The 20138-nt window shown below is 40.0% G+C and overlaps 2 protein-coding genes across 12 annotated transcripts in view; both read left to right on the forward strand.

Annotated features, from left to right (window-relative positions):
- LOC134286733 (uncharacterized) overlaps window positions 1-7889 on the forward strand; it is a 40205-nt gene extending 32316 nt beyond the window's left edge. The window contains exon 4 of the mRNA XM_062848399.1: window positions 7824-7889. Coding sequence (XP_062704383.1) covers window positions 7824-7889 — 66 coding nt within the window. The remainder of the gene's footprint in view (window positions 1-7823) is intronic.
- Window positions 1-20138, forward strand: part of LOC115263194 (SCY1-like protein 2) — a 447209-nt gene that overhangs the window by 81645 nt on the left and 345426 nt on the right. The window lies entirely within an intron of this gene.

Raw genomic sequence — 20138 nt, forward strand, 5'->3', positions numbered from 1 at the left:
TCAAAAGCAGTTTTCTCGTTCAAAAATGAAAATTTCGCTTTGAAAATGCATTCACTGTACTCCATTCTCCACTTACAATACAGTGAATACATTTTCACTGGGAAATTTTCGGTTTTGGACGCGAAAACTGCTTTGGAATTTTTAATGATGACGATTATATCAATGACGAATCCTTCAACCTTAAGACGCTACCTCCTGTCAAATTTTCATTCATAAAATCGGCTCATAAAATGGACTACACGCCTAAACGACTGGTAACGCTCATCGCACGGTCACGAAAAAATAAATCCTGTTCGAAATTATCTCTCCAGGGGATTTTTTTTTATTACCGTACGGGTTTGGGTCGAAGAGTCTCAGATTTTCATGAAACTTTTTCCACAGGCAGGGCTCATAGATAAATGAATTAAAAAAACGGTAAAAATTAGGGTCACCTATTTTCCCGGAAAACTCAGATGGAAATTTCTTGTTTTTCCCTGACACTACTTACTTTGAAAACTCATAACTCAAGAACGAAGCACCGTAGAAACAAAGTTTTTTTTTCATAAAAAATGAAAGCAAATTTTCGCAAAAAATAAAAAAAATATATGAACTGGACAAAGTTTTCCACAGTTAATAAAATTTGTAAAAAAAAAAGCCGAAAAAACTATGCCCGAACTTGTAGAAAATTATCTGAAAAATACTTTTGAGAAGGTTATTTTATAAAGCTTTAGTTGCTGAAATTTTTGGAATGTCTTAGTTTGTAAGTTATGGCCAATTTTGTTTAATTGTCCAAATGTGCCATATATGCCCTTTTCTGAAAAACCATAACTCAAGAACGAAGCACCGTAGAAACCAAGTTTTTTTTCAGAAAATGAAAGCAAATTTTCTCAGGAATCGAAAAGCAAATATGAAGTGGAAAAAGTTTTCACAAAATTTTCCACAGTTGAGAAAATTCAACAAGAAAAGCCGGGTAAACTATGTCCGAACTCGCGGAAAATTTTCGGCTTTTCTTTACAAATTTTCTCAATTGTGGAAAATTTCGTGGAAAACTTCTTCCATTTCATTTTTTTTTTTGATTTTTGAGGAAATTTGCTTACATTTTCTTAAAAAAATACTTTGTCTCTACGATGCTTCGTTCTTGAATCATTATTTTTCAAAAAAAAGGCTTATATGGCACATTTGAACATTTTTAAACAAAAATGACCATAACTCACAAACGAAAAAAAGTGCATTCCAAAAATTTGAATTTTGTGAAATAATCTTCTCAATTTTTTTTTAATTTTCCACGAGTTCGGGCATAGTTTTCCGGCTTTTCTTTACAAATTTTTTCAACTGTGGAAAATTTTGTGAAAAACATTGTCCAGCTCATGTTTTTTTTTATTTTTGAAAAAAAATGCTTTCATTTTCAAAAAAAAAAACTTGTTTTCTACAATGCTTCGTTCTTGAGTTATGATTTTTCAAAGTAAATAGTGTCAGGGAAAAACAAGAAATTTCCACCTGAGTTTTCCGGCAAAATAGGCGACCCTGAATTTTCCTCAATTTTTTTATTCATTTATCCATGAGCCCTGCCTATGGAAAAAGTTTCATGCAAATCTGAGTCCCTTCGGCCCAATTTGTACGATATTTAAAAAAAAAATGCCTTGCATCCAGGATTTCTTTATGGATGTTTTTCAAAAATTCGAACTGAGATTTAGGAATTTCTTCAGGATTACCTCAGTATGCCAGAATGTTGCAGATTCTAAGAAAATCTCATCAATAATTGCCCCTTTACGGATACCTCCAGGAATTCCTCCCGTAAGTTCTGAAGAAACTTCTTCCGGGCATTATTTCAGAAATAAATACAAGTAGCCTTCAGTCATTCCTCCAAGCATTTTGGAAATCCTTCCGGAAATTATTCCCGAGATCGCTTCAAGCATTTCACCATCCATTCAACTAGTAAGGGCCTGTCTTTAAACTACAATGACTCGGAGAGGGGGACGGAAGGGTCTGTCTGCCCGAGCAGAAGAGAATACAAATATCATGTAAAGAACAACCTGTGCTCCAATATTTTCAATTGTTATTATTTCATTATTCTATAAAATGTTTTGAGAACATGACAATAACAATTGGAGGTATTTGAGCAGAGTTTGGTATTGATATGGTATTTGTTGATTAAGCAGTGAAATAACTGAATAACATGTTTATGTACTACATCATGGAGCTATCGAATAGATGCACAATTTAATAACAAAACATCTCATTGCGCAATGGTCCACGAACCAGATTTACGAGGAAAGGTGCATTCAGCGCCTTTAAATGATTTTCTAGATTAATATGGTCTTCTACAAAGTTGTTCCTAAAAATAAGGCCCTCTTTTCAATATACATGAAAATTAGGGTGGTCCATATTTTCAAAGAAATTGGGAACCAAACTTTTTTATTTGCAACAATAACTATATACATTCTTCGGAATAGTTGTAGATTAGGGTGGCCCACACTTATATGAAAAATAAAAAAATCTAAAAATACCAAGTCTTACCTCCTAAATCAGTTGTTTTGGACTCCCAGAAGCTATGTTCAAAATTTGAGCAAAATCGGTTGACCCTAAGGGGGCGCTCAAAACGCTTGAAGTTTGTATGGGAAAACTTGGCCAAATGTATGCAGAAATTTTAAGTTTTCGAATTTTGCCGCCAGGTGGCGCTGTAAGCATTCAATAATCAAACCCTTTGGTATTATTGTAGGTGACTATATGCCAGAGAACTTTGTCGAAGACCGCGAAGTGATCCGACGGCTGTGAAAAAAGTTATACCCTAGGCAAAGTGAGGCAAAGTATTGAGATTTCATTATTGATATTATTCCTTTACATGTATTGGAAAAATAACAATAAAGTTTACCCGAGCAGAAGGAAATAACAACAGCATAAGGAGCTGTGTTATTTTGGTAAAATAACTGAATAATTGAATCGATTACTTTTAAGTTAATCGATTAATGTCATGTTATAAACTTGTCTGTCATAAGCGGCAAAATAACAAATATCATAACAAAAAAATGTTCTTGGAAAACAATTTTAATAACTTGTTTTGTTTGTTTCAATAACAACTTAATAACAGTGAATTTGGAGAATATACCAATATACTATAACTGTTACTCCAAATACTTTCCAAGAAATTTCTGTGGAAGTTCCAATTAATATTCAATAAGAAAACCCCTAGAAATTCTGTCCTTGTCCGAAAAAAAATTGGTTACATTTCTTAAACAAATATAGCAATACATGCAAGAGAATTGCTGAAGTTTTGATATTAATATGTTATTGATAATAATTGAAAAGCAAAATTTGTTATAATATCAAAATCGTAACTAAGTAAATTATGATAAAACAAATCACTTTGTCTCAAAAACCCACCAATAACACGAGTAACAATACTTTAAATGTTCGGAAATACTACATTCAGTTTTCAATTCATTCTAAGAGAATGTAAAAGAAAAAAGCTTCCAGAAATTTCCCCGAGAATTCTTCCACAAAATCATTCACAGATTTTCAAAGACTCCTCTAGAAATTCCTCCAGAATTATGAACAGAATCCCTTAAAGGATTTCTTTCGTGATGATGTGCACCGAATTTCATCTTAAGATTTCTCAGAAAACTTCTTTGAGAATTTCCCCAGGAGTTTTTCAAAAGTTTTTACAAAGAATTCGAATAATTGCGCAGAAGAGTTTTTAAGAAGATTGCGCCAGGAGCTGTTTCGAAGACTTCTCCAGGGTATCGAAGGGTTCTTCCAGAACTTCCAAGTTTTTTTTCCGAATATTATTTAAGGAATTTTCATTCGTTCAGAAATTTCCGTCCTAACTGAATACAAAAATGAAATAAAACAAGAGGACAGGTCATTATTATCGAATTGTTGCTTTGATTTCAAAACTTGTTACTGTTGTGCTATTGTTGATGAGTTGATCAATAGTACAACAATAACAAAACTTGTACTTTAGCAAAACAAGTTATTGAAATGTAATTGAGTGAATGTATATCAATGAGATTGATGAGATTGTCCTACAAAATTTGTTATTGAAAACCTATACCTTGATAATTAAATAATAACAATACAAGATATAAAAACAGATTATGTGATTTCGTAGTTATTAATGTGATATTCTCCTCTACTCGGGTATCCTTTCTTTTCCTACGGTATAACTTTTTTCACAGACGTTGGATCACTTTGCGGTCTTCGATAAAGTTGTTTTGCATATACTCACCTACAATAATACCAAAGGGATTGATTATTGTACGCTTCCAGCACCACCTAGTGGTAAAATTCGAAAACTTAAAATTTCTGCATACATTTGGCCAAGTTTTCCCATACAAACTTCAAGCGTTTTGAGCACCCCCTTAGGCTCAACCGATTTTGCTCAAATTTTGAACGTAGCTTCTGAGAGTCCGAAACAACTGATTGAAAAGGTAAGACTTGGCATTTTTCGAAATTTTTGTTTTTCATATAAGTGTGGGCCACCTTATTGTAGATCTATCAATTTTGAGCAAGTTTGCTGAAGGCACTTGTTATGTAGCTTTAAAATTGACCGATCTAGCGGTATTTTTATGAATAAGCTTAGGGTAGTTGAAGCCCCCAGGCGCAAGGTTGTCCCTGAGAAAATTATCGGCCTCATTGAAGCACAGTACAAGGCATTTTCGTGCAGGGTGCTGCACAACGGTCCCATCCCATCCGGGTCATTGCTGGAGCTTTCGATTGTAACCAGATTCTATGAACACTACGAAAAAATCAAAAATAACCCGTGATGTAAATTTATTGCACAGAACCTAAAAAAATTAATGATGCAAATTTTTAAATCTTCTGACTTAATAATACGTCATTCTTTTAAAACTGAGTTCGATGTGACGTAAACAATTTGTGAATCGCGCATCATTACGTTTCATATGACTAAATATTCAGTTAAATGTGTCAGAAAATTACGTCACTTGGACATTTAAGGGTCAAGCATCCGTCATAATTTTTCGGAAAATAAAAAGCAGATTTCTCTCTGTATATCGCAACATCGACCATGAAAATATATTCACTGCATTCTATTCCTCATGTGGAGAACAGTGAATATATTTTCATAGCAAAGACTTTTGTTTTGAACGAAAAAAACTGCTTTCAAATATTTGATGATGACGATTATTTCAATGACGAATTGTTCAACGTTAAATTTGCGTCTTATGTGTTGCTTGAATATGTGCATCCAGAGTGACGGAAATTTACATGATTTTTTCTAAGTGTGTGCCTTCTCCCAAAATTTGAGTTCATTTGGTTGAAAATTGAGACTGCACAATCCCTTCAAAGTTTGTATGGAAATTACTATGGGAAAACGATGTTTTTCATTAAATCGACCGTAGCATTTTCCCAAGTTCCTGAGATGGTTAGTTGACTCCTGGTACTGATAGGCTACTCTATCAGCTACAACTTTGCCGAAGGCTGCATTCAAATCGCATGTCTCATTAGTTAGTTACCGATTTTTATCCATAATCGAAACCTTTACTCATGATGGTTAAACTATATGGTGGGCATCACTGCATTTTGCAGTGAAACAATGCGGTCTTCGGCAACCCGAGCAGAGTCTAACAACAAAATTTTAGCAAATCGAAAACTCGATTTGTATTCAGCAGCAAGTTGATATCACAATTTGATATTAGTTGGTCTTGACTAAATTTGATTTCAAACTTAGATTTCGTTTTGCTGTCACTTCAAACTATTGTCAAAAATAAGTTTTTAAGTTATTTCAAAAGTTTTAGGCAACCTTGTATAATAACTCTAAGAATATACCATTAGTGTAATTATAATATAGCATTTATTGTTTTTAACTTGCTGTTACGGGAACATTTTTCTGCTCTCATTTTGATGTTTTAACCGTTCAAACGATCAAAACGACAACAACCTGTGTTATCATAATTCACAACATCAAAATTAGTTTTCAATTTGCTGTTAGACTTTGCTCGGGAAAGTTGTGGCTGAAAGAGTAGCCTAGGAAAACCAAGAGTCAACTAACCCTGTGCAGTACTAATTGCCAACCAAATGAGCTCAAATTTTGGGGGAAGGCAAAGAATCTGGTTACAATTCGAATAAGCGGCTAGGATGCTAGAATGTATCCTATCACCGCTATTGTGCTTCATCGTAATCGACGAGATCCTGGTAAGTGATATTGATCTTGAACTACATCGTGGGTTACTGTTACAGCCCATTACCATGGATCACCTAAATGACTTCGAACTGGCTGATGACGTTGCTCTCCTAGCTCAACGGTGCTCTGATATGCAGAGCAAGCTCGATGATCTCGCCGATCGCTCCTCAATGGCAGGTCTTACCATCAACGTCAACAAGACCAAATCGTTGGTTGTAAACACAGTCAACCCTTCCAGTTTTACGGTAGCTGGGCAGATCGTTGAAACCTTCCAATATCGTGGTAGCCAAATGGCATCCGATGGTGGCAGGAAGATCGACATAGGTGCACGGATCAAGAAGGCGAGGGCTGTCTTGGCGAGTGAAAAAAATGGTGTGTTATCAGCGGAGAACACCAAAGCAACACACATGGTGGACTCACAATTGAATCTTCAACATGGAGCTCCATCGTCGATGTCATCAAAAGTCGATATCGACAGAAATTCAAGAGCGAAAGTGGAGGTGGGTCGGCCACACTCTACGCAGGGGCGGGAACGAAATTTGCAAACAAGGGTTATATTGGAACCCAGCATAACATCGCAGCAATAGCAGACCCAGAGGCTCATGGCGGTCCGGCATGGCAATCCCTTGAAGTGTCAAAAGGAATCCCTGAAGGAATCTTGGAAGGATTTCCTGGAGGAAACTTTAAGGAATTCCAGAAGAGACTCCAGAGGGAACTTCTGAAAGAAACCCAAAAAGAATCTAAGATAGAACTCCCCGAGAAATCACAGAAAGAATTTCTAGAATAATTATATGGGACAACCGCGGAAAAAAATCTAGAGGAATTTAAGGATAAATTACGATGGTAACTCCAAAGCAATTTCTGGAGAAATTTTGGGATTTTTAATCTCAGAAGGTATTCCTTACCAGAAAAAAATCTCTGGTAGAATCTTGGGAGTACTTCCTAAAGGAATTCTGACAAGAGCTCTTGAAAGAATTACCAGACAGAACCTTTTAGGAAATTCCTAGAACAACCTCACAGTGAACTTCTAAGGGGATTCCTGGAACAAATCACGAAGAATTTCTTTGAAGAATCCCGGATGGAATTCCGGTAAAATCCCAGAAGGATCTTCTGAAGGGGAGCCGCCGTGTCGTTATCAAGTCATAAATCAGCACATTTTCCCACGCACACTAACGCAACGTTTTTAATCGAGAAATTTTTCTAGGTTCAAAAGACGATGACATTTTTCTAAGTCCGAATCGTAAACAACTAGGCCACGAAACGTCAAAAACATAGAAAAAATATTCCGTAGCGACTTATAGTGCCCTATTCGAAAGCTCAGACACACCAGCTGACAAATGAGAACAGCCTACGATGCACCGATTTTGCCCAGGGAGCTGGAAATTCTCTATACATAATAAACCAATATTATTTTACAGATTAATTGACATCAATTTCTGCTGTGCATAATTAACATCATACATGTCAAGTGTTCATTAAAATTCCATTATTGTACTACTGGAAGCCAAATCCTCGACTCAAGTGCCTCAACCATGCCATTGTGCTATTGTACCAAGCTGTTGGCATGAGGACGCAATCATCTCGTTCAGTCTGAATAGTCATTCCTCGAAACAGTTAGATATCTCTTGGAACCGTCTTTCAACCTGAGACGAGATTGTTTTGTGTAAGATTTCGTAATAATGTTTATTGAACCGATTTCAAGTTGGTACGTTTCGCTCTTGGCGGCAACACACGTCCGTCCACCGAGTTCAAACAATCGTTCACGTAAAGGTAGACCGAGAGAAAATACCACAAATTGCGTTGGATTACCACTTTCACTCACAAACGTCCCTGAATAGGCACAGGTCTCGATTGTGGGAGGACACCACCCACCCGGCAAAATATGTGACACCTGATTTCCATTTCCTGACAGGATGTGGCTGGTGGCGGCAGCGACCTTGCCTCAACAATAAAAGGAGGCTCAACCATAGAAAGTACACTTATTTACGCCCTTCAGTAGCGCGTTCCTATGGGAAGTTAATCAGGACTTTCAAACACGACAAACAACATGCCACTTACACATAGGTACACTTTTTGACGACTGGGGGTAGATCAACGGGACAGTGCACAGTGGGTCTATAACTGCGAATACGAAGGAAAGATTGCCTGACTTATGATGAAATTTAAGCGGGATGGGCGCCCGATATGTGAATATGTAAATCGACATTGTAGTTTTGAGTAATCAAAATGACTGTTTTAGATTTGTTCATAGTTTCGTAAACTAAACTATATGAGTACAAACAATTAATCCAGGATTTTTTTCCATACTTTGCTTCAGTGGTTTCACCATGGCTTCTTCCAGAAATTCAATCAAGAATTCATCTAGGGATTACACTATTCATTTTTCGGGGATTTCTCCTGAGATATCTTTAGAGGTTTCTCCAGCAATTGTTCCAGTGCTTTTTTCGAGGTTTCCTTCAGGAGTTTCTCCAGAGATCCTTTAAGGTATTTCTGTAGGTATTCAGAGATTTCTACAGGGATTTCTCCATATATGCCTTCTAGAATTCCACTAGAGATTGCTCCAATAATTACATCTGGAATGATTCGAAGTATTTCTGCAGGAATGTATTCCAGAAATTCTTTAAGAAAATTTTACTTAGAGATTATTAAAAAATACACCAAGAATAGCTTGATAAAATTGTTCAAAAAAACCCTTAGGGATCCTAGTATTCCTTCAACAATTATTGTAGACATTTATTTCTTCAATTTTTTATCCAGGTATATTCCTACAAAAATTCTTCCAGGTATTCGCAAAGAAAGCTCTCCTAAGATTCCATAAAGAGTTCCTCATGCGGTTGCTTCCGGGATTCCTCATCGGTTTTCTTCAGAAATTACTTCAAGAGTTTCTCCAGGGATTCACCGGGAATTTCTTCTGTTATTCTTTCAAAAACGAATCCCGGGATTATTTTAAAAATGCCTGCAAGAACTCTTGTTGGGATTTCTTCCGAAACTCCCCCAGGAACTAAACCAGGATTTTCACAGGAATTTCAGCGGTTTCTTCAGTATTTCCCCTGAGAATTCTTCAGAAAGTTCTCCTGGAATCCCCTCAGAAATCGAACTCTGTATTTCATCAGGAATAAATCCTGAGATTCCCCCAGGAACTCCTCAAGGGATTCCTTCGGAAATTCTTCCCGGATTTTTTTCAAGACCTATTCCAGGTATTCCTCCTGGCATTCCTCTAGGATTTCATTCAGATATTTCTCCAGGAGCTCCTGCAAGAGTTCTACCAAGAATTTCCCCAGGAATTACCCCAGGTATTTCCTCAGGAATTCCTTCAAGAAATTTAATCAAGAATTCACCCAGAAATTCTTCCACGAATTCCTCCGAATTCCAAGGTTCCCGCCAAGAATTAATCCAGGAATTTCTTCTCTAGGGTTTCCTCTACACATTCCTCCTGGATTTATTTTATGAATCCCTCCAGAAATTCCACCGATGATTCCTCAGGTACCGTCAAACGGGGTTACTTGCAACAGCGGTGTAACTTGCAACACGATGACATACATTAAATGTGAACTATTTTTACATAATAAGGAAAGCTAGTATGCTCCACCATTTCGGTTATCAAAATTATGTGTACGGAAGATCGTTTTAGTGGAAAAAATAATTTTGTTTCTTTGTTTATTGTTTGGCTACACTGTTAAAACGATTTGCTCATTTTATGCCATAAAAACAAGTATGAAAATCGTGCTTTACCTTTCTCTTATGGTAAGTGCGATAAGTCTGATGACCTTTCTTGCAGTTAGGGTACCTAATAGTAAGCTTAGCTATACGATAAAAATTTGATAAAGTTATTGACTAAGTAATGTAAAAAATTATTATCATATGCGACAACCACTATGGGGTAACTTGCAACAGTTGAAATTAACAAAACTTTCTATAATTTATTTTCATTTCACGATGTAACAATCCTCCGGTATCGCTAAGCTAACGGCTTAAGCGCCACCTTCGTTTGGAAGGACCGTTAACTCGGGTTTATATCCCGGCAAGAGACCGCTATCTCAGAGCAGGCCAAACAGTTACTAACGGACAGAATTGAAAACAAATTGACCCAACGGATAAAGCAAACTTTCTTAAGGCACAAAAAAATCTGAAAGGAAATTTAAAACTTAGAAGACTATTGTACTTTCGAGCAGTTGATTGGTGTCTCAGCTAACTGGACCAATCAATTTGATAATCAGCTCAATCTTTCAGACGTCACGGGCTAGTGGAGCGTGAACTAAAATCGAATTAATCAGCTTTATTACATCCAATATCGAATCCCAAAAATCAAAACTCCTCAGGTTTGTTATAAGCTTTACAGTTTCAAATTGGGAAAGCTTTTATTGAAATATCGACTTTAGTTCAAGAAAACCTAACTATAACTTTGTGACGTCACGACTAGCTCGATTTGACACGGTTAACAATGTATTCTTCTGTATTCCTAGGAAATTACTAGTCTAATCTGACCTTGGCCTGGAACGGTGGGGCTCCCACGCTGTCCTACGATGGCTACTTACAGCTGGTCCACGTTCGGCGGGCAAGCTGGGTTCGAGCGACTTACCAAATAGTCTCGAGAAGCAGTTCCGCCTTCGGCCGTCGTTGAGGGGACAGTAGCTTGGCCCGTGGGTGACGACAATTCCAGGGTAGAGGCGTCCCTGTCCGAAGTGGAGTGTAGAGCACGTGTTTGAGGCTCAGAGTCGTCCCGCTTTACAAAACGGACCGGGATTCGAGCAGTCTGACACACCCGATATTGAAGCCGACGCCGACTTCGAATTATGCTACCTGGTCTCCACTCAATGTGACAAATACTGGCCGTTAGCACGCGGACGGTCCTTCAACTTCGAACTTCACCCTCGAAAAGGGTCTTCCACTCGAAACACGTGGTTGGTTCTGGCTGGGAGCTTGAATAGCACTCGCACTAGCAGTATCGGCCCGCGAGATGTCCAACTCGTCCTCGGAAATGTGGCCCAAATCAGGACAAGCCGCCCTCGTTGGATGGGCGTAGCCTATTCAACATTGGAAAATCACACAAACTTCTTCACTCAAGGTCAATTTTAGCATTGGCTTACCTGAACTAACCAGTTCTATGAACACACGGTTGGTACACAATTAATTTTTGAAATTCTTTAAACTTATAAAAAACCTGTAATATTAATTTCAATAATTAATCACACTTACTAGTTTAAACACTATCGCGGAAATTACTTCGATTTTAGTTTGAATTTCAAATCACTACTAACTGTTCGAAACACTAGTAAAATATTACTCCGACAAATTAGTCGACTTATCGAATCGAGCACTCCACTTAAAATGAAACGGCGCTCGCGATACAAATTGGTTGATACCTAATAGTTGAGACGCAATTTCCTCTGCAAGCTGTACACTTTTCTATAAGTCTTCTGCTGATTGGAAATAGGAAAAAGGTCGGAATTTTCCACGGGAGTGGAAATTGCGCAGTAAGAAAATTAACTACAGTTTGGTCAATTCGCCCTTTGATATGCAACCATTGATATATTGTATAATTTGAAATTCTAAACTTGCCGACATACTTAAACTCGAGCTGTTCCACTTCCAGGTGGCAGCACTAGTATATATAGACCGAAAGCTTTAAAGCTTCAATGTGGATTGTATGTGACTATATACACGGAAAGAAATGTGTTCACTTTTTGGTTTTATTTGTTTTTGAATATAATTATTTAGAAGGTTTATTTAAATGAATTTGGCGAGTACTGATAGATGTTACATTCGCCCATGCTAATAATAAAAATTTTGAAAATTTATATAAAATTTTCAAAATTTTTAGTTTAAAACGAGAGTACAACTTCTCAATTGATGGTATTTTGTTTTCACAAATTAATCTCATCAAAACTATTCATTATTATTATATATTTTTTTTTTTAATTTACAGACATATACAAAAAAAAAACTAACCAATGCCATTATGAACCCAACTCATTCATCTAATTCTCATTCATACTTCCTAACAATCCCTTACTTATTTCACCGACAAAACCTCAGAAATATCTGAGAATGATACTATACCGATTTAGCCTCAGAAAAATCTGAGCATTTTTTTTTTTACGAAACATACCCGAATTGACCTCAGAAATATCTGAGCAGATGATTTTCTAACCGATTCCTTCAGAGCATCTGTCTGAATTATAATTTACTAACTTCTAACTTAACTTCTAAACTAACTACGCGAAATCATAAATTCTCATTCATACCATTCAAAATGACATAGTCAAGTCACACGGAAAACATAACCGACGGAAAACGATTGAACGAACCCGACTTTTCAGTACCGGGTATACACGAAAGCATTTCAGTTTCGAAAGCTCTTACCAAAAACGTCAAAACGAAACAAAAACAAACGCGACAAAAAACTAAACGGTATGGCAGCTGCATCAAACGACGGAATTTGCGGATTTTCTTCGAAACGCGGATAATTATGGACGGAAATTGCATGAAATCAACGGTAAACTGAAATTAAGAGGTAAAGTGATCTTTTGGAATGGAATATCTATTGAAACTATTGGTGTAAAGTGCAAAAATATGAGTTTGAAAAACCGGGTTATTGGACAACAAAGATGGAATGTGATATGGGTCCGTAGGTCAAGGTCAACGCTAGCCAACCGACCAACCGACAGGATTGCATCTGATGCACCTCCACACTTACACAACTAACATAAATAGATACAAATGTAATAGAAATTTTAAATATTTTAGGGGTTTGTTTGACGAAGATATTAATAAAGGCAATGTGAGGAAACTATGTGGAGACTTCTCGAACATTGGACAAAAAGATTACCTCTGAGAGTGTTTGTCGACAAAATACGATAGTTTATGCACATCGAAGTGATGTACCGACATAGCTGTAAAGTGCATACGAACAAACTGTGTTAGTCAACAATGTGAGGAAACAGACTAGCTGACATCTCGAACATTGGACGTAGTTGATGACCTCTAAGAGTATTTTGTTATGAGGATGGTTTATGCACATCTGTTAGATGGCCGTCATAGCTTGTGGTTTTTAGGCACGCTTTAGGAATGAACCATGATAACTTCCAGCTATCTTCTGCCCATCAAGTCGTTCCAAAGCGTAAGTGTTTGTACCCAATACTTCCGTTATTCGGACCTTCTCGTACTTGTTGGCGAATTTCCCCACGAAGTTACGGGACTTATCGGAAAGATGAACCATCCTTTTATACACCACTTCTCCCTTTTGGAATTGGTGACGATAATTGGCACGAAGATTGTAGGGATGGCTGTATTTTTGGTAAGCTTTAAGCAAATTCTCTTGTACTTGTTGATGTAAGTGCTTCATGTCTTCAGCTGTTTGCTGGGGCTCTTTCGGCGGCTCGCTTTCTTTCAAGGTCTCATACTCACTTCCACTACTGACCATGTTTCTACCAAAGTTTAGAAAGTATGGAGTATATCCGGTACTCTCATGAACACTCGTTCGAATCGCCTTGGCGATTTGGTGGACATTTTGATCCCAATTTCGATGGTCTTTATCCTGGTTCAGTGAACAACGTATCGCTGTCACGATTACCCTATTTACCCGCTCAGCAGGGTTTGGGCTAGGGTGGTAAACCGATAATGGCCAATGAGTAACAGAGTATGTCGAAAGCATCTTTTGAAACAATTCCGATCTGAATACAGTAGCGTTATCTGTGATACAGATTCGTGGCGCTCCAAACACATTGAAGATTGTGTTCTCAACGAAGGCACAGGTAGCAGCAGCGGTTGCAGATCTCATGCACTGAATTAGGACGAACTTTGAAAAGAAATCACTAACGACGAGTAACCATATATTTCCTCGCTTCGACCGTGGATACGGTCCCAAGAAGTCCATAGAGATTAATTCCCAGGGTCGGGAACACAGTTTGGGTTTCCCGCATGCTGGTCTGACATTCAGGTTAGGTATTTTGGACTCTCGACAAACTTCACATTGGCTACAAAAGCGTTTCACCTCAGCGGCCATCCGTGGCCAGTAATTCCTCTCGCGAACTTTCGCGAGCGTTTTGACAAACCCAAGATGGGCTTCTTCATGAATCGCCTGAATGATTCCACGTCTTTCAACTGCCGGAACCACATATTTCCATCGGAACGAGGGGTCTTCCGTAACCAGGGCGTTGGGGATGTGCTTGTAAACCTTCCCATCACAAACTTGGAAATCTGGATATCTTCCTGGCTGGGCTTCTATCATCCGTTTTAGTTGAGTGATGTATGGATCTGAAACGACGACCTCAATCTGGTTTACCGCACGCGATAACGCATCTGCGGGTATGTTCTCGGAGCCCTTTTTGTACTGCAGTAACATGTCGTACTTGGAGAGTTTGAGGGCCCACCGCGCAATCCTTGCTGACTTACTCTCGATCGACATGGTTCTCAGGAAAGTCAAGCTCATCGCATCCGTTTGGATTATGAACTGCGAACCTTCAATAAAGTGTTTAAAGTTTTCAATACTTAGAAGTACAGCAAGACACTCGCGTTCTGTTGCGCTGTAACGGCGTTGGGTGCTTGACAGTTTCTTTGAGTAATAGGCTATCGGCTTTCGTACTCCGTTCTGCACCTGAACCAAGACTGCACCTACCGCTAGGTCCGAACTATCAGTCTCGAGAATGAACGGCAAGTTGAAATCCGCGTTTGCCAAGATCGGAGCTGACACTAATGCGGTTTTTAACTTCTGTAGAGCGGCGTCTGCTTCCATTGTCCATGCGAACTTCTTGGATCCCTTCTTGAGCAGATTCGTTATTGGCGTGGTAATTTCAGAATAATTCGACAGAAATTTCTGATAAAATCCCGCAAGTCCGAGAAGACGGCGTACATCCTTTACGGTCTGAGGGACCGGGTAATCGAGCACAGGTTGTATCTTACTTACATCCATCGATAAGCCTTCCTCCGATAGAACGTATCCCAAATACGTGATTTTCTTTTGGCAGAATTTGCTTTTCTGCAAATTAATGGTCAGACCTGCCCTACAAAGTCTTCCGGCAACCAGTTGGATTAGACGAATGTGTTCTTCTAGGCTGTTCGAGACAATGATAATATCGTCAAGATAAACATATACGTAGGGCTCGAGATCATGCCCTAACACGCGAGACATCAATCGCGCCATCGTCGCCGGTGCATTAGTTAATCCAAAGGGCATAACTACAAACCGGAACAAGCCCTTATTGGTGCGAAAAGCGGTTTTATCTTTAGCTGAGTCTTCCAAGGGTACCTGATAGTAGGACTCCGACAAATCAATGACGGAAAAGAATTTAGATTTTGGTAGTCGCTGAATGATTCCCATCATATTAGGAAATGGGAAGTCATCTTTCTTGGTGCACTCATTCAGTCTCCTTGAGTCGAGGCAGATCCTCCACTTCCCATTTGGCTTTTTAATGGGAAGGAGTGGGTTGAGAAAGTCGACTGGGCCATGGCATTCCTCGATGACTCCAAGATCTCTCATCCGCTGGACTTCCGCATCAATAACCTTCTCAACGCTCGGTGACCATCGATAATAGGAAACCTTTTTAGGTTTCGCGTCTACGAGAAGCTCTATTTGGTGTTCAATCATCGCCGTACGACCCAACTGTCCTTCTCTTGTCTCTGGTAACTTCTTAATCGCTTGGTATAGTGCTTTCCGATCACTGTTCGATAGCTCATGCTCTGTAACCAAATCTTCAACTGATTCTAACGATTTCTTTGGTAGTTCTATGGTCGGCATTTCCAAACTCTCATCAGTAATTTCTTCCGTCTTGCCTACTGGATTAGCGTCTGGACAAGGATTTAGTTGAAAGCAAATTCTTTCGGTTCGGTCTCCAAAATAATCCTCCACATACGTCAACTCAGGGACATTTTGGTTACCACTTTCGTTGTCCAGAGATCCGTTCATTGGTGAAACCAACTGGAACCCAAATTTAGTCAAAAAATCCACACCAAGAATCAGTATCTTTTTTACTTCTGGCACAATGATCGTTGGGATCACGTGAGTTGTTTGTTGGTACGAAAAAGGAACGTTTACGTAGCCTAAACATCGATAGGCTGTTCCATCGGCGGTAGATATTTTAATAGATATTGGATGGATCTTCAAGCCTAGTTTGTTGATAAGTTCTACGGAGCTGATAATAGATAAACTGGCGCCCGTGTCCGCTAATCCTTCAATCTCTTCGGAAAGTATTCGTACTTTTACGTGAGGACACCTATGGAATTTTGTGTTTACTTGATGAATACTGTTGAATACGCTGTAATGGGGTTTGGGAATCTCTTGGTTTGAGGTTCGAGGACAAGGATTCCCCGAATTGCCCTCGTTCACTCGTTTTTTGGCAATTCCTCCTTTTGCCCCAACTCGTGTTTGTTCGGACATCTGTAGGCTGTAGTGTCCGTCAAACCACAAATATGACAAAAGATTGTTTTACGCTTATCGCAGTCCTTCCACATGTGCCCGATTCGTTGACAATTCCAACAGATCGATTGTTTAGTCCTATCCGAAGTACTTTCAAAACGAGGTTTTGTCTTGCTGATGTGGTTACCAATTCTTGCTTTTAACGCATAGATTTCATCCAAGTCTTCGTCGGTGTACTGTTCTCCGACACCGTCCTCTTCGCATTGCACTTGATGGACAGTGGGACGAGGTTGAACGGAACATGAATACAAATTGGACTCGAGGGCATCGAACTTGAAGCAGAGTTGAGCCAAGTGCTCAATCGAGTGAATAGGCTCGAGAGCGAGTCTGCGCTTGTAGGTCAGCTTCATATTCTCCACGATGATTTCGAACTTTTCCGCCTCCGACATCTTCTTGATCATTCGCTGGGCTAGCATCTCCATGTCCGTAAGATAGGCACTGAATAACTCAGTTGGTCGCTGTTTGCGAGCGCGCATTTCCTCCTTTATAATCCGGTCGCGGTTCGGGTTGTCATATCTCATTTTCAAGTAGGCCTCCAATACTTCCCAGGAGGTAAATTTTTCCTCGTAGGTAGTAAACCAGACGTAAGCGCTGTCCTTGAAGAGCAAATGGGCATGCATCCTTAATTCATCCTTAGAAATGTCGTACGATCTACTAAGTATGTTTATCTGCCGTAGGAAATCGGTTACCGGAACAGCATTAGAATCACCGGTGAACTTTGGCCACTTCTCAATGATACTACACTGTTGATGAGGCAATCGTCGGGAGAATCCGCTGGATGGCAAGGGGAACGAACTTCGTTGCACGCCGGGCGAATACCCAACATTCGCAGTTTGCTCGTTCCGCGGCGTGGAACACCTGGACCTGTGCATTGGAGGCTCACCGTAGGCTGCGTTTCGTTCAATCCCTGGAAACGATTCAGGGCCAATTGTCTGACGTGTCCCCGAAGGGTATCCGGACAACTGCAACGGTGGCGACGGATCAAGCAGCGTTCGTTGAGCCGGGATACCGCTCCGATTTACCTCTGAACGATTTGGATACCGTGAGTGACTCATGTTGATTCCCGGACGAATGCTGGTATTAGCCATCTGCTCGGTCAAATTATCCACGGGCTGGTTTCGACCCTGGTAAGGAAACACGCCTTGACCAATTAGCTGATCAATGTACCTCTTGATGTACTTATCGATTTCCGAGACATGAATGTATTCGTTATTAGGCCCACCAACACGAGCGGTGTCTGGATACCGGGCTGACTCACTGGGTTGATGTCCAGAAACACGTGGATCTTCTGACACCCCCTCGAATGGCGGCGAGGACGTCCGAATCTCTGACTGATTTCGGTTCCTTGGATGACCCGAAGCTTCTGCACTCATCTCCTGCGTACCTGTAGACACACCAGATCTCGGAACCTCTCCAGGACGTAACGATGGAACGCGAAGACTCCACGGACTCGATTGCAAATCGTTGAAGAACTCGACTTGGCGTGGGACGGTGCCTGTAGACTGTTCTGCATGACGGAAATTCAGCAAGTCTTCTACTAACGCAGGTATCACTTTCGACATCTCTCGTCCAGATTGTTCTGTCGCTCCTCCCTCAGCTCCTTCAGTTTCATCCCAACTCATTAACCACGGAGAGCCTGGGTTCCGCGGCACGTGCGTCGTCGTTGTTTGATTTAACGTCATACTGGACCTCATCGACGGTTGATCCATTGTCTGGTTCATCTGGACCACGGTCGTATCTCCACCAGACGGATTCCCTCGGGTGGTGGATTCCGCGATCGGCTCATATCCGCCAGATTCGTCCAAACCCGTTGCAAAATATTTGGCCGAAATTTTAGAAATCATTTCCAACAAGCAACGCAAATCCTCCTGTTGCTGGGCGGTACGCGGAGTGTACCTACGTATACGAAGGTAGTAATGGACCAGGCGGGAGAAACATGTTGGATGCGGTCCTTCATTCAGCAAATCCGCAATCTCCTTCAGCTTCTTCGGCACTTCACGCAGATCATCGTTCATCATTGCTTCCGTCACTCTAACATACCTTTCCGAATCCGGGTCACGAAATACCACGCGTAGATCCCGTCGACGATTTTCGACTGAACCAAGTATAGTACAATTTCGCACAGCGAGTTCGTAATTCACCTCACTCTCATCTAAATGATTGGGATTTAGTTTAAAAGTCTCCATGTCAAACAAACCAAATTGTATCGAATTCACTTTTGAAAAAAAAAAACACTTAGTCACTATAAAGTTTAAACTAACCAAAAAATCACTTATTCACTATTTTAAAATCGCAATTCACTTACCGAACGAACTAAATCACGAAAAACTGAAGTTACGAACTAATTTTACCGAAATTACGCGACTAAATTATAATACAAGAAAAGAAAAATAACCGATTGACTATGTTTACAAAGAACCAGATACGAATCTAATTGAGTTCAGAATAGGCAACTTAAAATCCAATTAATAACCAACTATTTACATCAAAATTATTTACAATAAAAATATCAAATTTCAACTAATTCAAACTTTCAGAATTAACTGTTTTTCGGGCCCCACGTTGGGCGCCAAATGTAACAATCCTCCGGTATCGCTAAGCTAACGGCTTAAGCGCCACCTTCGTTTGGAAGGACCGTTAACTCGGGTTTATATCCCGGCAAGAGACCGCTATCTCAGAGCAGGCCAAACAGTTACTAACGGACAGAATTGAAAACAAATTGACCCAACGGATAAAGCAAACTTTCTTAAGGCACAAAAAAATCTGAAAGGAAATTTAAAACTTAGAAGACTATTGTACTTTCGAGCAGTTGATTGGTGTCTCAGCTAACTGGACCAATCAATTTGATAATCAGCTCAATCTTTCAGACGTCACGGGCTAGTGGAGCGTGAACTAAAATCGAATTAATCAGCTTTATTACATCCAATATCGAATCCCAAAAATCAAAACTCCTCAGGTTTGTTATAAGCTTTACAGTTTCAAATTGGGAAAGCTTTTATTGAAATATCGACTTTAGTTCAAGAAAACCTAACTATAACTTTGTGACGTCACGACTAGCTCGATTTGACACGGTTAACAATGTATTCTTCTGTATTCCTAGGAAATTACTAGTCTAATCTGACCTTGGCCTGGAACGGTGGGGCTCCCACGCTGTCCTACGATGGCTACTTACAGCTGGTCCACGTTCGGCGGGCAAGCTGGGTTCGAGCGACTTACCAAATAGTCTCGAGAAGCAGTTCCGCCTTCGGCCGTCGTTGAGGGGACAGTAGCTTGGCCCGTGGGTGACGACAATTCCAGGGTAGAGGCGTCCCTGTCCGAAGTGGAGTGTAGAGCACGTGTTTGAGGCTCAGAGTCGTCCCGCTTTACAAAACGGACCGGGATTCGAGCAGTCTGACACACCCGATATTGAAGCCGACGCCGACTTCGAATTATGCTACCTGGTCTCCACTCAATGTGACAAATACTGGCCGTTAGCACGCGGACGGTCCTTCAACTTCGAACTTCACCCTCGAAAAGGGTCTTCCACTCGAAACACGTGGTTGGTTCTGGCTGGGAGCTTGAATAGCACTCGCACTAGCAGTATCGGCCCGCGAGATGTCCAAC

This window comes from Aedes albopictus, chromosome 2, assembly GCF_035046485.1.
Source record: "Aedes albopictus strain Foshan chromosome 2, AalbF5, whole genome shotgun sequence".
Classification (NCBI taxonomy): Eukaryota; Metazoa; Arthropoda; class Insecta; order Diptera; family Culicidae; genus Aedes; species Aedes albopictus.